At 45.8% G+C, this 16,289-nt stretch overlaps 1 protein-coding gene across 3 annotated transcripts; it reads left to right on the top strand.

The window, feature by feature from the left end:
* Window positions 1–6,560: 6,560 nt before the first annotated feature.
* Window positions 6,561–14,932, top strand: LOC129685372 (zinc finger protein 709-like). Of its 3 annotated transcripts, none has more exons than XM_055618894.1 (4): window positions 6,561–6,634; window positions 9,942–10,068; window positions 10,241–10,301; window positions 11,581–14,932. In XM_055618894.1, the coding sequence occupies exons 1-4, from the start codon at window positions 6,632–6,634 to the stop codon at window positions 12,797–12,799; spliced, it is 1,410 nt and encodes a 469-aa protein (XP_055474869.1). In that variant the 5' UTR covers window positions 6,561–6,631; the 3' UTR covers window positions 12,800–14,932. The 3 variants fall into 3 exon arrangements, with proteins under 3 accessions (XP_055474869.1, XP_055474870.1, XP_055474868.1); XM_055618895.1 differs by having other exon boundaries at window positions 9,849–10,068; XM_055618893.1 differs by lacking the exon at window positions 6,561–6,634 and adding an exon at window positions 8,024–8,832.
* The last annotated feature ends 1,357 nt before the right edge of the window (window positions 14,933–16,289 follow it).

Here is a 16,289-nt window from a genome sequence, read left to right as displayed (position 1 = left end):
TGCAGGGCTGAGTGACAGGAGCGACTCCTCTTGCCGCTACTTGGGCCAGGACCCTGGCCAGTGAAAATAGTTGACCGTATAAAGCCAATTGTAACTCTGAGATACCCAGGCACCCGGCCTCTGAAAGAGACAAAGTATTGTTCGGTGTCGACAGCTCAGGAAGGCACTTTGCCACAGCTTCTCCAGAACATTTTTGTTACGGTCTTGCTGTATAATGTACCGAAGCCTCAAACTCATAATCCTGCCTCAGACTGAGCCTACATGGCCTAGTGAAAAAATTTTCTTAAACAGCCATTAGTGAACTTGTAATTTTCTGGTGTTTCCTCTGGTTCTCTCCTTCACATGTAAAAATGGAGAGAAAAAAGTGAGAGTATGTGTTTGAGGGGCTTGGAGAAATGCCTCATTGTTTAAGAGTACTGCCTGCTCTTCCAGGGGACCCAAGTTTCGTTCACAGCATCCATACACAGAGGCTCATGACCTTCTGTGACTCCAGTTCCAAGGAATCCAATGCCTTCTGGCCTGCATGGGCACCAAACACACATGTGGTGTGCAAACCTGGGCAGATCACCAATATACATAAAATAATAGTGTGTAACTGAACAGCTGAGCGGCTGGGACTGAGGGGTGGCGGTTGAAGAGGATTGCTGTAAAAGGCTGGACGAGGCATGGAGAGTGCAGGGTGAAGCTACTGCAGCTAAGGTCACCTGTGCATGAGCAAGCCAGCGGACCAGCCAGCATTTCAACAAGCAGTAGTAACTGGACTGGGGGAGAAAATTAAAATGACAGTACAGGAGCAGAGAGAGGGACAGATGGGGCGCCTGGAGGGTGTGGGAGGGGAGTTGGAAGAAGATACAACAAGATACATTGAAAGTCTGGATAAATCACCCTGATAACACTGTAACCCCTTTCTTAGCCTAATAATTGCAGAGCACGGAGAGCCCAAAGGCAGAAGTGGGAAATACTAGTTTCTAGATCAATGAATGTCACTTGTATCTCCTTATAGACAATCCCTGCCCTCTGTAATCAAAATTTCTAGGCTATCAGAGATTGAAGTAATAGCAAAATTTTTTTATAGAGAGTTATTAATGTTGACGGTAAGCAGACCATTCCCATCTGCACAACTTGATCCTGATCACTGAAGAAAAGTACCATCTAACGGACATCAATTCAGATGATAGATAGCCTTTCAGAGGCCCTTTACACCTCCCTCCAGGCTATCCTGCCCTCCTTAGTGGTCATTCTGCAGTTTTAAAGATGTATTTTGAAAATATAATGTGTTTTTTCATGTGTGGGCATGAGCGCACACACGCGCGTGTGCATGCGTGTGTGTGTGTGTGTGTGTGTGTGTGTGTGTGTGTGTGTGCGCACACACGTGCGTACACGCACGGGCCATGTTTTGGAATTTGGAAGAGCTTAGAATATCATCATAGAAAAGCCTACAGTGCTAGAAGCAGAGTGGAGCAGGCAGCTCCCGTTGGGATTTAACAGAGAGAATGCACAGGCAGAGTGGGTGTGAGCTTTATAACCAATGAGGTTTCGAGAAGAAACAGCTCTCGAAATGGCTTAGGAAAGGCCACGTTCTCCTAACCCTGTACCTCCGCCTGTCTGGAGCCACATTTGCCTGTACACAAATGTCTTCCTACTTTTTTGATAAAGTGTTCTACAATAGCAAAAGGGTCCTACCTCCCCGCTGACAGAGGGCCCTGATGTGTGCAAATGGTTCCTCAGGAAGAATAGTGGTCTGTGTGGTGGTTTACATGATCAAAGCCTACACCTGATAATCAGGTTTTCAAAGTCAAAATGAAACTAAAGAACTAAAACTTTATTAAGCAATTAAGGGTATAATGAGTCCTTTTGACTTTGAAAATCCCACCATACTTTGTTTCGGCACCAAGAGTCTTTTCCTAGACATAAGTCTGCTCTTGTTCAGCCAGCTAGAGGACTCATATCCTGAACTGGCTTAATAAAACATTTCAGTTCTTCTACCAAAAATTGGAACGTTCTGGGGGAAAACATCTTGCCACATTGTGCCTGTGCTGTGAGAATATGAGTGGGGCTGGATTTGCAAAGCGCTGCACTTGTTTGTTTGGTGGAAGAATTTCGAGGGCAGGATGGAGCTCTGTGTCATCCTCACTGTTCACTGCTCTAGTCAATTTACATAGTGAGAGAAGAGCACCAGATGGGACAGAAAGGCATGCAACATGAACTACTTGGGAAGGGGATGAGTCTAAGGTTGCAGGCAAGGCAGCTGCCAAGACAGCAGCTGTGATCCCCAAGGAGGCTGGCCCCATAAAAACAGAAACCTAGTTTCCTGCCTTAGGACAATAGGAAAGGTTCCCTGAACACCAGCCTCACCCAATAACAACCTTCAAAAATACGATTTCTCAAGAAAGGACAGCCTCAACAGAAAGTGATATTGTAAAAGTTGAACGTGATGGCTAGGTTCTATCTCAAGCTGTCCTCAGAACTTGACAATATCATCCCCATAGTCCTGGGCTTGTAGTCATGCAAAATATCAGAGCAGTAGCGTCTTGCACCATGATTCCAGAGAGCTCCTTAGGTCAGGCCATGAGATCCACAATTGGGATCCCTAAAGGGAGGCCCTAAGACCCACTGAGTGAAGTTTGGAAGGTGATATCCAGCTTTCAGCGATGACCTCATGATGATGGAGATACAGGGACTGTGTGATACCTGCTGAGGAAAGAGAGAGACCTGGAGTGAATCTGCCTGAAAGAGAAGCTGTGCGGCCTGGGCAGCAGACTTGGATGGTAGTAGTGCCCACAGCATTAGCTTACAAATGAGTCCCAGACACAGGATTGGAGCTGCTTGACTTTATGTTTGGTTGGTTTTTGTTTGTTTTTGAGAGGTTGGGGCTTGAAGTTTTTTGTTTGTTTGTTTGTTTGTTTGTTTGTTTGTTTTTGAGAGGTTGGGGCTTGAAGTTTTTTGTTTGTTTGTTTTTTGTACACTTGTTTTTTTGGCTTTTCGAGACAGGGTTTCTCTGTGTGGCCCTGGCTGTCCTAGAACTCCCTCTGCAGACCAGGCTGGCCTTGAACTCACAGAGGTCTGCCTGCCTTTGCCTCCTTAGTGCTGGTATTAAAGACATGCACTACCACCACCAGCAGGCTCTTGTTTTGACACAGGGTTTCTCTGGCTGTCCTGAATTCACTCTATACAACAGACTAGCCTTCAACTCAGTGATCCACCTGCCTCTGCCTCCCCAGCGCTGGGATTAAAGGCCACCGCTGCCGCCACCACCACCACCAGGGTTTGATTCTTGATTCAGTCCTGTCTTTCCTTCCCATGCTCTTGTCTCTTCATTTGGAATGTGACTGTGTACTATGTGACACTGAAGTGTGTCGTTTGCTTCGGTACTACAGGGGTTGGAGAGTTGGCGGTTAAGAGTACCCACATGGAGGTTCATAACCATCATATCTTCAGTCCTGGGGTGACCAACAGAACCCCATGTAGTGCACACGCACGCACACAGGCCAACATTCACACACATAAAGGAAAAGAAAGCGACATAAAAAATAAAAAGAGATTGCATTGAGTCTCAAAAGAAACATTGAATTTTTGGACAGTGTTGAATTGTCAACTATGGGACCCTTGATGTTTGAATAAGTGCACTTTAAATTATGGGATGGCCATGACCCTATGAGGGTCAGGCTCATGAGTTTGGATACTTGGTCTTCAGATGAGAGAAGGTCGAGGAGTGAAATCTAGCTGGAAGACTGATGTTCCTAAGGCCAAGCCTTGGACTGTCTAAGCCAAGTCCTCATTCTTGTCCTCTTTCTGCTCCCTACTGAGACACACCATGGCCAGCTTCCGCATCCTGCCACTTCTCATCCCACGGGATGGTGGCACAGTCCAGATATGTCCTGGGGAGTGGAAGCTCATGTAAGGGAGCCTGTATGGAGCCCAGGCCCAGCCACTCTGGCTGTCGCACCCCTGGGCCCTTGAGAGGAATGACAGAGAACTGGTAGACATACATTATCATGTGGCACCGGTTACTAGTGTTTCTCAACATGTGGGTCCCGGCCTTCGGAGACCACCGGGAAACACAAATATTCACACCATGTCTCATAACAGTAAAATTACAGCTATGAAGTAGTAACAAGAATAATTTTATGGTTGGGGGTCACCACAACCTGAAGAACCGTATTAAAGGGTCACAGCATTAGGAAGGCTGACAACCACTGAGTTAGACCTTCCATGGAAATATATAACCATGTGAACTCCACCCCCCCCCCCAAATTATTTTTTTCCAGACAGAGTTTCTCTATGTAGCCCTGGCTGTCTGGGACTCTGTAGCTGAGGTTGGTCTCAGACTCAGAGATCCTCCTGCCTCTGCCTCTGCAGAGTACTGGGATTAAAGAATGCACCATCACTGCCTGGCAAGCCCCCCAAACTTCTACCTACTATGAAAATTTTGCTTTATCATAGTCCTTCCTAATTGTCCCAGAGAGGGATGTGACGCCACAAACAGCCTCACTAAATGGTTTGTTCAGCTGTGTTTATAGATGTAGGATTTTTGTCATCCAGAACTCCAAATTTCCTACTTCCCTGTTATAAATCTGTTTTATAAGGCCAATATCACACTCTAGTTTCTCACAATAAAGACTGCAGTCCTCTGTACCAGTTTTCTGTTATGGTTACTTTTTTTTATTGTTGTGAAAAAATAACTGACAAAAGCAATTTATAAAAGAAGGGGTTTAATTTGGCTCCAATCTTTTGCGGTGAGGTAAGCTGGTTTGAGGGGCTGTGCCCGTGCCGGCATGAGGGGGAAGGCGGCTCTCACATGTCCCTTTCAGATGGGAAGCAGCAAGCTGCAGCTCAGCCCACTTTCTCCTTTCAGGTAAGTCTGGGGCTTCTCTCTGTGTGCATTGCCAGCTCCTGCCAATAAACCTTGCTGCCTCTGTCAGTCCTCTCCAGAAGGGTTCTTCTAGACAGTTCCTTCACCAGAACTGCCGGCCACACCAACCTCCTGTTTTCCATTCATCTTTAACCTGATTATTGACCCAGGAGTGACTTGGAACCCTAGTCTTCTCAGCTTCTCTCACCAATGTGGACTCACTGAATGCTTCTTCTTGTTGTTCTACTTCTTTCTTCTCCTTCCAATGGTGGGGGTGGGGTTACAAAGGTGACTTCAACATCCTCTCAACAAAAGAAATAAGGAAATATTTGTCTTCCATATAGTAGAGAAATGTTGACTACTGGGTGGCAGCAATTTCAGCACCACATGACTTAGTCTGAGCTGGTCTAAGGGATGCAATGAGTGAGGACCAGTGGTCCACAATCTTCCCAACACTGTGACCCTCTAACACAGTTCCGCATGTTGTGGTGACCCCAACCATAATTTTTTGTTGTTGTTGCTACTTTATAAACTATAATTCCGTTACTGGTATGAGTCATGATGTAAAACGTATGGATACTCTTAGAGTTCACCAGTTACAGATAAGTGGTAGCTGCTGGAAGCTTCTCTTCTGCGGCAGTGGCAGGTACCTGCCACTGGACAGTCATAGTGGTCTGCTGTGATGTAACTGAAACCACACAAGAAAAAAGGAAAGCATCACATTCCCACTTATCCATTAGATACGGCTTTGTTTCTAAACAAGTGGGATGGGCGTTTGAGAAGGTAACAGACCTGGCCTTTAGGGAACAAGAATGGACAGGAATTTCTCCCCAGGGATGAGAGGGACTTAAAAACATTGTCTTGGGCTAAATCCAGAGCTATTTTTTGCCTTTTCCCTAAGCTTCCATGTGGTTCTTCAGAATCGAATATTTAAAACTGCTTATTTGTTCTTCAGTCTCTTGGAATTTGTTATTATCTTATTTCCAGCTGTGAAGATAAGCACAGAAAACCAGGTACTGGGCAGATTATAAATTAAGAGTTGTAAAATCACAACACAGACAGCCTCTTATTAACCCTGCCCCAGGGAAATTGCTGCAGGGGAGCCTGTGTGTTCTGGCCGCTAACAAACCAAGCTGGCCTAGAACTCACAGAGATCTGCCTGTGCGCTTTATAAGTGAGTGCCGGTATTAAGGAGACGTGCACCGCCAAGCCCAGCTAGGCAATGCATGCTCTAACAAAATCTTTGGCTTGCCTGAGTAAAATTCCAGCTACATGGAGCTTATCAGACCAATTCTAATTCTACGTCTGAGGCAAGAAACCACTGCACTGGACAGTGAGTTGGCAAATGGACTGTGGCCACTAGCCACCCAGGACAAATAGGAACTAAGCTTTGAGTTCACCAAAGACTGAAGTACCGCGCACGACCCCAGCAGGTTTGGCTTTTGTGCAAATCTCTCCTGAGTTGGGTGAGGTCTTCTGGGGCGGAAACCAGTGCTGGAAGGAAGGGGCTGTGCTGCTGACCTCAATTCAGAGGGGCTCCAGCTAAAGGCTCCACTTGTTACTCCGCCTGTCACTCGCGTTGTGCGACCCTAGCCAATCAGGGCCTCCAGACAAACCGTCCAATCAGGAGCGACGAGGGGCGGTGGGAGGCGGGCTCCTCCAGCCGTCCCTTGGGCGCTGGGCGGTGCTGCAGAGGGAGGCGCAGCGGGCGCGCAGCCCCCGGCAGTGGCCCGGGTGCCGGTTGCCGTAAGGAGCGCGGGCGAGCTGGGCAGCCGCGCCATGGTGAGCCCGGGGCCGCCGTCCCCAGACGCGGAGGAGCCGCAGGCTGAGCCCCGGAAGCCGGGGTGGTGGGGGAGGGGTGGCACCGGCGTCCTGCAAAGTTCGGCTTCGTGCAAAGCTGAGAGTTAAAAAGGCAGAGTCGCGAGCCGGGGGCAGGCGACGGGAGGGCTGGTGGCTGCTCGGAGGGGGCCACGCTGACCGGCGAGGGGAGGACAGCGTGCGGGGGAGTCCGGGACGCCCTGCGGGCGGGGGCGCCGGGCCCTGGGGCGCCTCCCTGGGCACGCCGGCCGACCCCTCGCCCCTTCTGAGTGTGGAGGGTGACAGCTTGCATCTAACCTCGCACCCAATGGGAACGCTGCGTGTGGGCTTCAGAGCAAGCCCAGCTGCTCGAGGAGATGGTCCCCCAGTGTCGGACAAGGGAGGAGAACGTGGAGCGGGACTCAGAGGTGTACGCAGCCGGGATCCTTGCGGCTGCCCCTCCGCCCTGCGGTGCGCTGCTGGCCGCTTTCGCTCCCTCGCCTAATTTATTCATTGATGTGTGTGTGCAGTGAGACAGGTGTGAGATCACAGGACAACTTTATGAAAAGAGTGCTCTCCTTCCACGCTCACTGTTGAGGTCCTGTGTTGACCCTGCTGTTAAGGTCCAAGTCTGACGTTACCAGATAGCTCCTGAGCTCAGGGCAAAAATTACTCCCTTTGTCAGCAGGGTTCCCTCTTCTCTGCCTGACCCTGGGAGCACTGTTCCCCACTTCCTCTACCTGAGGAATAGCTCTTAGTCCAGAGAGGCGGGGAAGCCAATTCAGCTCCCTTCCTCCCAGGAGAACCTGTTCTGCAAGCACCTGGAGATTCCTGGAAGTACCCCACCCTATGCTAATGAGACCTTAGCTTTCAGCAAATGACCTTCAACCATACCTGGAGTTCTTCCCCCACCCATAGGATGATTAAGTTGATCTTATCTTACTGTTAGGCTACCGACTATAAGTAAGAGGGTGGTTTTTGTTTTGCTTAACTTAGATTCTTGCTGAACATGTTGGCTCTCACCTTTCATCCCAGCATTCTGGAAGTAGGTAGGTCTCCGAGTTCTAGGTCAGCCAGGCCTACACGGTGAGTTCCAGGCAAGTCCAGATTACAGAGTGAGAACCGTTCTCAGAAGAAAGAAAAAACAAATAATTAAATGATTGGTCCAGCAGAATCCCTGAGTGGGTAGGGACTCTTGCTGCCAACCCTTAAGACCCTGGAAGAAGAAAATCAAGAGTCACAGTGTTTCTTTGACCTCTTGCACCTTCACCTTGTACGTGCACCATGGCAAATGCATAACCACACATGCACACAGAAAGGAATGTTTTTTAAAAAGAAAAAAATCGGATTTTATTTTAAAACAAGTTTTATAGTTTTCAAATTACAGCTCTTATGTTTACTGTTGTATTTAGACTCATGTATTTACTTTTTGGATGATATGTGGATGCTTTTCCGGTTACATTTTCAAGTATTTTATCATGTGTGTATAGAGGTGTGATTGGGTTTGTATATTTCAGTCCTTGCCATTGGTGTGCACATCCTCATCTTGGTTGCTTCAATAATAGGTATGGTGCTAGTATAACATTTGTTGTGATACATCTTCAACTCCTTTAAGCAAAATCACCATTTCAAAGTGTTTCGGAGTCCAAGATACATCATTTTTGCCATAAGGGGTAATGTTAAGAACCATTCCCTCAAGTCAAGTGCACACCTTTAATCCCAGCACTTGGGAGGCTGAGGCAGGCAAATCTCTGAGTTCCAGGTCAGCCTAGTCTACGGAGCTAGTTCCAGGACAGCCAGGACTACACAGAGAAACCTGCCTCAAATGACCAAGAAGACAGTGAAGAAGAGGAAGATGAATAAAGGGAAGGAAAGAAAGAAAAAACCATTTCCTTTGTGGAAATCAAGTAAAATGTTTTTATTTGTTTTATTTTCAAGATGCAAGCTAAGCTTGCACTAGAGATCTCCCTCAGCATCTGATTTCTGGAGTCAAAAGTGTGTGCCACCACATAGTGACTTATGTTCTGGTCCTGGGAAATAGTGGATGTTTGAATAGACTCAGTTATTTGAGATTTTCTTCCACTGTGTAGCTCCGGCTGCCCTGGAATTTGCTATGCAGACCGGGCTGGCCTGAGATTCACAGAGATCTTTGAGATCTGGCTGCCTCTGCCTTACGAATGCAGGTATTTAAGTTATATACCACCAAGCCTGGCCTAGACTCCCTCTATCATGTTTCCTTTTGTTATGCTCATCTCTGGATGATTTTGTTCATATGTCATTGTGAGAAGTCATTTGCTTGACTTTTTATTTTTACTGTTTTATCCTTATCAAGGAAGTGAACCTATTTCTATAACAACAGTTTCTCATATGCATATATATATATATATGAAATATATATATAGCACAGGTAAAATTTATATTTGCTTATTGTTCCATTGTAGAGCATGCCTTCATTTTAATATTTTTGTGTGTCTGTGTATGTGCTCAAGAAAGTCAGTCAAGTGTCAGCTCTGTTAACTGTTGTAAGTGGCTGTTACAATTTACTATTAATTATCTTTTAATAAAGCTGTTGTTAGTCCTAAACAGCTGTATATCCAAATCACCAGACAGAGACTATGATTTATTTAATTAACCTAGATCACAATGCTGGACAATAGTTTTTCCATCCTAAACCTCCAAGCCCTCAGTTTCCTAACATTTAGATTTCCCATATTATACTTGCTTTTAGTGATATATTAGGTCCAGTCCATCTCTCCACATCGTCCAAGATCTCTGCTCTTGCCTCTGTCCTCCCAGCTCTCATCTGCCCTTCCTCTGCCTCCCACCTTCCTGTCCTCTGACTCCTCCCTCTCTTCCTGCTTCCTGCTCAACATTGTGGCTAGTTGCTTTATTTTGGCATGTTTACACAAAGTTGAGACAGGTGATGCTTAGAATAAGTATCACAATGCAATGTCCAGATTGAAACCAGAGAGTGGGGAGAGAAATCAGCATTTGAATGAACAAGGGTAAAGTATATACATTCCAAAAGAATATTATACCAACAATTAACACTGTACCAGGGACCAGGGGGAGGACTGTGAGACAGGAAGTAGAGATGCGCTGTAGGGGGAGGACTGCGGCAGAGCAGCAGCCCTTCCTGTGCCCTGAGCCCAGTGATGAGAGCTGTGCCGCCCTGGTGCTGCTTCTCCACATCCCTCAGTGCTTGCAGTACAACTTCCGTGCCGTGGAGGACACGTGTGGATCCCGCAGAGTCGAGTGAACCCGTGCTCAATCAAGTATGTGCAATGTTTAGGCCTCAGTGCGCTTCGAGGATGTGGCTGTGCACTTCAGCCTGGAGGAGTGGGCTTTGCTGGATCCTTCCCAGAAGAGCCTGTACAGAGACGTGATGCAGGAGACCTGCAGGAACCTCGCTGCAGTAGGTAAGGATTAGGGAGCAAGTATCCTGTGACAGCAATGTTCTTCTGGGATTTGGCCTATTGAAAGGCAAATTATATTAAATAAATCAGACAGGGGTTGAGTTTAAACCAAAACAAGAAACTAATGTTTTAGTAATTTCTAATTCATCCTAAATTTTCTGGAACTACCTTTTAGGACACAAATGGGAAGACCGGAATCTCGAAGACCATTATGAAAGTCCTGGGAGGAGTCTAAGGTAATGCAGATGGAGGTGTAGAAGCAAAGGGGTCTTTTTTAAAGGTATAAAAGTTATTGAAAGCAGAGAGGCTTTCTCTGCCTCAGCTTTCCTCCTGGCTGCTATTGTGTTGCTCCGCTTTTCTGGATTTGTCTTGGCATGATGTAATAGGTCTACCCACCCTCTTCATAATGAATTTGAGTGCTTTCTTATCCCTGGAAACCTCAAGCAGTTCCATGAAGAGCTGCACATAGAACACAAGGCCCCACCTTTCCTGATCATGTCCCACATGGGCTTGGTGTGCCTGGGGCCAGCTGTACCTCACACATAGAACACAAGGCCCCACCTCTCCTGATTATGTCCCACATGAGCTTGATATGTCTGGAGCCAGCTGTACCTCAGCTTGCTTATGTTTTTTTAACACTTTGTGCCCCTGGCTGCCAACTCCTGAGTAGCTTGGGTTCAGGAATCTTGGCTAGAGTTGATGAGGGAATGAAGAAAGAACAGACACACATGCAGTGATGCTGGGATCAGGTAGGGTTCTCTAATGGCTACTGCCAGCAGTGCTGCTGCAACCCAGAACCTGGACATCTTTATTAGGTATAGCACAGGGAGGGTTAGCTAGTCTGGGTAGGAGATCTCTGTGGGTGGACAGTCTCAGTCTGGGGGGAGGAAGCTGCAGTTGCTAGCTTCACATACATTGATCAATTGTTCATAAACACGGACTCCCAAATAAAGATTTACCATCCCTCTTAAGTGTGGACCATGTGAGTAATGGCTTTGCCAATTTACCATGGGCCAGTTATCTGGGCGTCCTCATTTACTCAGGATTTCACTCACTCAGGGCCTCCTCTACTCACTATACATGGCCACGGAGTCTGAAGAATTCTGCTCTTCTTTAGTGGTGACCGTGACGGGAAGTCTTTCTAGGAATTTTGATGTGCTGTAAACATTTACAAAGAAGCAAACTAAACAAATAAGTAGGCTGTGAATTTTTTTCTTTAGACTCTTTTTTACCAAACTACAGTAATAGGTACTAAAACATAAGCATGCTGATTATGGTTACCGGAGCATTTCACTTGGACGGAGTCTAGGGACTTGAACTAATGACTATGATTGTTTCAGTCAAAGCTCTGTGCGAGTCAGCCTGTGGAACATCAGTTCGTTTAGTCTATGACCATGGCAAAGGCATAAACTTTGTCTGATATGTATCACCTAGACCTAATAAGCAGTCAGCAGTAAAACAGCTATTACTACATTGTTTGTCTTTTTTTTATTGTGGTTTATGTTTTCTTTACAGAAGTTACATGTTACAGACCTTCTGTGAGAATGAAGGTGGTGATCAAGATGGAGAAAACTTGACTTGGAAACCAAACCCCAGTATGAATTTGAAAAGCCCCACTGGCTTAACACCGTGCGATCACAGTGTGTGGGGAAAGGCTGCGCCATGTCATTCATCCTCTAGTACACTTGCCACATCTCACACTCAGTATAATCCACATGAGCATGAGAAATATGTGACCAAGCAGTATAACTCTGATTCTCTGATAACCTTTCAACGCTACATGAGAACTCATGTTGTGAATGGGCCATGTGAATGTGAGGTATGTTTAAGATATTTCGGTTTTCCAGATACATTGGAAATGCATCAGGAAACTCATGGTGGGAAAAATCCATACCAATACAAGGAATGTGAAAAGACCTCTGTTAATATTAGTTCACTGTGCACACTTGGAGGAACTCATGCTGTAGGGAAATGTTATGAATGCAATCAGTGCGGTAAAGCTCTGAGTTCTTACAGTTCACTTAGAAGACATGAAAGAATTCACACTGAGAAAAAACCGTACAAGTGCAAACAATGCGGGAAAGCCTTTAGGTGCCACAGTTACCTTCACTTACATGAAAGAATTCATACTGGTGAAAAACCCTATGAGTGTAAGCGATGTGGGAAAGCGTTTATATTTCCTGGTGCCTTGCAGGTCCATGAAAAAATTCACACTGGAGAGAAACGTCACGAATGTAAACACTGTGGTAAAGCCTTTAGACGTCATAGTGATCTCCAAGTACATGGAAAAATTCACACTGGAGAGAAACCCTATGTATGTAAACAATGTGGTAGAGCTTTTAGACTTAACAGTCACCGTCAGAGACATGAGCAAACTCATACTGAAGACAGACCCTTTATATGCAAACAGTGTGGCAGGTCTTTTGAGTGTTACAGTAACCTTGAGTTACATGAAAAAATTCATACTGGAGATAGATCCTTTGTATGTACACAATGTGGCAAAGCTTTTGGATGTTACAGTAAACTACAGTTACATGAAAAAATTCATACTGGAGACAGACCCTTTGTATGTAAGGAATGCGGTAAAGCCTTTATATGTCATGGTCATCTTCAGAGGCATGAAACAACCCATACTGGAGAGAAACCTTACGGTTGCAAAGAGTGTGGCAAAGCCTTCAGTCGTAACAGTCATCTTCAAAGACATGAAAGAACTCACAAGCAAATGTCTACATGACCCAGAAAATAGTGATTCCACCAAAGTCCAGCTAGGCAAACCAACAGCTGTATTAGGATTACTTCATGGACAACTTACTGACAGCTGCATCTTCAAAGTGCTCCTTTAACCGGAGTGCTCCCTCACAGGGACTACCACCCTGGAGAGCTCTGCTTGCAGGCAGCTCAGCTGAGTGGAGAGCCTCCTCTCTCACCGTTTACTGCTTTCGTCACCTTGGAGACAGGCCTTGCGAACCTTTAAGGCTTAGATTTCTTTGCTTTTGTTTTTTGAGACAGGGTTTCTTTGTGTAGTACTGGCTATCTCAGACTTGCTTTGTAGACCAGGCTGGCCTCGAACTCACAGAGATCTGCCTGCCTCTGCTTCCCAAATGCTGGGATTAAAGGTGTACACCACCACTGCCCAGGGAAGGCTTACTCACCAAGTGTCCAGCCTCCGTCTTAGAGGCAGGGTTTCAATTCAGAGGAAATTGTTAGCACTCTGTCTGACTCTTTTTTTTTTTTTTTTTTTTTAATGATTTTGAACCTTGTTGGGGGGTATAAATGGCCATCTATGATTGAGCCTTGCACGCCTCTGCCACAGCAGCCCTCACCAGCTTCACCAGTGGCTGTGGGCTCTTCAGCACTAAGGCCTTACCGTCTAGTTCTGGCATGGAACCAGGAGCAGTGTCAGTGAACTTTATGGTTTGTGGTACTTTGGAGGCCTCCTTGGCCAACAAATTAAATAAGATATCCCATCCCTGGCACTAGGATTTTTATTTAGCAACCACTGGGAGTACCCTCCTCATGCAGAATGCCTTTGTTACTTAAACAGTTTAGCTACTTTAATCATCTATTTTTTAAAAATCTAGTCTCAGTGGGTTTATAACTTAGGTGAAAATATGATTGTACCTGGCTGTCATTAGACTGGTTCTGCCACCCTTGTCACTCTTCCGTTGGCACCCATACTTGACACTGAGTTGGGTAAGACCTTTATGCATGGAAGTGCTTGTAAGGGGCCTGTGGCAGTGCCCACACAGGGGAGAGCATATTTACACAACTCACTAATAAGCATAGTCACCGTTTGGTCTCTCAGTCCCTCACTGCAGGATATTTAATCACATTGTGAACCCCGAGACTGAACTGGAATAATTTGTTTCTAACTGGTATGGCTGAGCCTTTGCAGATACCTTTAATCCAAGAACTGAATAAAATCAACCACAGGTCAAGAGGCAGAGCAAGTAGCCAGCTGATGGAATAAACAGGAAGGAGAGACATTGAGTTGAGGGTGTTTAGGGCAGCTTGGAGAAGAAAAGGCTTTTCCTGCAGGGATGAGAGCTGAGTAGGAAAGTCGGCTGGGTGCTTTCTCTGCGTCCCTGAGCTGGCAAGTTTTCACCTCAGCGTCTGGCCCTGAGTCTAGCAACAGTCCCTCACGGGGCAAGATGACTTCTCTGAGTGTCCCATTGTGCATCTTCGAGGCCATGATCAAGAACAGGCCTAATGTGGTGGCTCCTTTTGCTTTGTGGCTAGGATGAAAAGATACCTGAGGAGAAATCTGTCCCCTGCCTGCCCGTGTTTTCTTGCTGAGTGTACCTGTTGCTATGAGGATAGTTGCTGCCGCCACCGTCCTCCAGAGACAGCCTTTGGCCTTCCAACATGGACAAAACAGCAGAAACTCTGAGAAATTTCCTGGCCTTGACTGCCAGAATGAGATAGTTCAGGCATCCAGCTTCGTAGACTGAATAGCTACTGAACAGTCCATCATACACATAGCCACCATTGGGCTTCCCAGCCCCGCTTATAAGATTTCCTCCTGAATCCCCTTCCATCGCATACAGTCTATGCATCTGCCCTCTAAGAGTCCTTTTCAAGTAATTTTTGGTACAGAGTAGGTGGTAGAGAAACAAAATTGATGGTCACTGATGTAGCTCTTTTGGCACAATTCTGAGCATGCACAAACACCTGGGTGAGGTCCTATGGACCATATATACTAAGCAGAAATAAAGGGCTTTAAGGAAGTGATTTGTAAGTGCTTGTTACAAGAGACTTAAATCTCAAGTTGGTTTAATTTTATTGGAAAATATAAGTCTCAAGACAGTATATTTTTCTTTTATGTATGGCTTGCTGTCATTGCTATTACATCGGTATGCTATTAAAGTTGACATGTTATTTATTTATTTGTTTATTTATTTATTTATTTATTTATAGGCAGAGAGTCTCCTTTGGTAGCCCAGGCTGACCTCGAATTCACAGTTCTGCCTGCCTCTACTTTCCAAGTGCTAATATTAAAGGCTGTGTCTCGGTGTTCATAAAAGAAGAGTACAAAAATAGCTAGTTATAGATAGATATTTTTGGTAAAGGATATTAAAGAGAAAATGCTTTTAGATAAAGAGAGGTTGAAAGTGGAGCCTACCTACATGGTGGAAATGCTGATGCAGCTATTGACCTGGATAGCATTCACTGTCGATATAGCTCAAGAGTTATCTAGGAATAGAATCTCAGCTGAGGAACTGCCCCTAAACCAAACTGACATGTGAGCATGCCAGTGGGGAGTTACCATGGTGGTTGACTGGTGAAGGAAGACCAGGTCCACTGTGGGCAGCACTGGCCCAAAGCAGGTGCTCCTGCATGCTGGTTCGGTGTTAGCCTGCCTGCCTTCCAGTAAGCAACACCCTGCGGGGTCCTTGCTGCACTCGATTGGCTGTGGAATGAGTGGGGAAGAGGTGATACTGTGTGAAATAGCAAAACTGGAAGGCCTGCCTTCAAGTTTCTGCCTTGAATGCCCTCAGTGATGGACTATCAATGGAATGGTAAGACAAGTAAACCCTTTCTCCCCCAGTGTTTCTTTAAAGATGTTTTATCATAGCAACAGAAATGAAAATTAGCTTTCTCCGTGTCGTATGGGATGGTTTTGTTCCTGGTTGGGGTGATTTCGGGCTTGATGAGCTGGATGATAGGATACGCCGCCAAGGCAAAGCTCTCAGTGTCACTGGGTGGAGTGCCAGATCTTCTGCTCGGTATTCCGTAGCCTGTCTTCCTTTGAGTACCGGCTTCTCCTCAACATGAATTAAATAAAGTATTCAGCAGGGCATGATTGTGCAAATCTTAGTCCTTCCACTTGGGAAAAAGAGTTCTGTGAGGTCAAGGTACCAGATCTGCATAGCAAGTTCCAGGCAAGCTAAGGCCTGTCTCAATTAATCAATCAATCAATCAATCAATCAATCAACAAATCAGTAAAAAGATTTCAGTTCCTGAGCTTATTATTTATGTGGCACAATCTTCAGTAAGATATAGTGTGAGCTGGATAGAGTGGTGGCTAGTTTTATGCCAACTTGACACAAACTACAATCATGGGAAGAAGAATCCTGAACTGAAAAAAAAAAATACCCCATACCATAAGGCAAGCCTATAGAGCATTTTTTTTTTTATTAGCAATTGATGTGAGAGGGCCCAGCCCATTGTGGGTGGGGCCATCCTGGGCTGGTGGTCCTGGGTTCTATAAGAAAGCAGGCTGA

The sequence above is a fragment of the Psammomys obesus genome, unplaced genomic scaffold (assembly GCF_907164565.1).
Source record: "Psammomys obesus unplaced genomic scaffold, mPsaObe1.curated_primary_1811, whole genome shotgun sequence".
Taxonomy (NCBI): domain Eukaryota; kingdom Metazoa; phylum Chordata; class Mammalia; order Rodentia; family Muridae; genus Psammomys; species Psammomys obesus.
The sequence above is the reverse complement of the archived record's forward strand: the minus strand, read 5'-3'. Positions and strand labels throughout refer to the sequence as shown.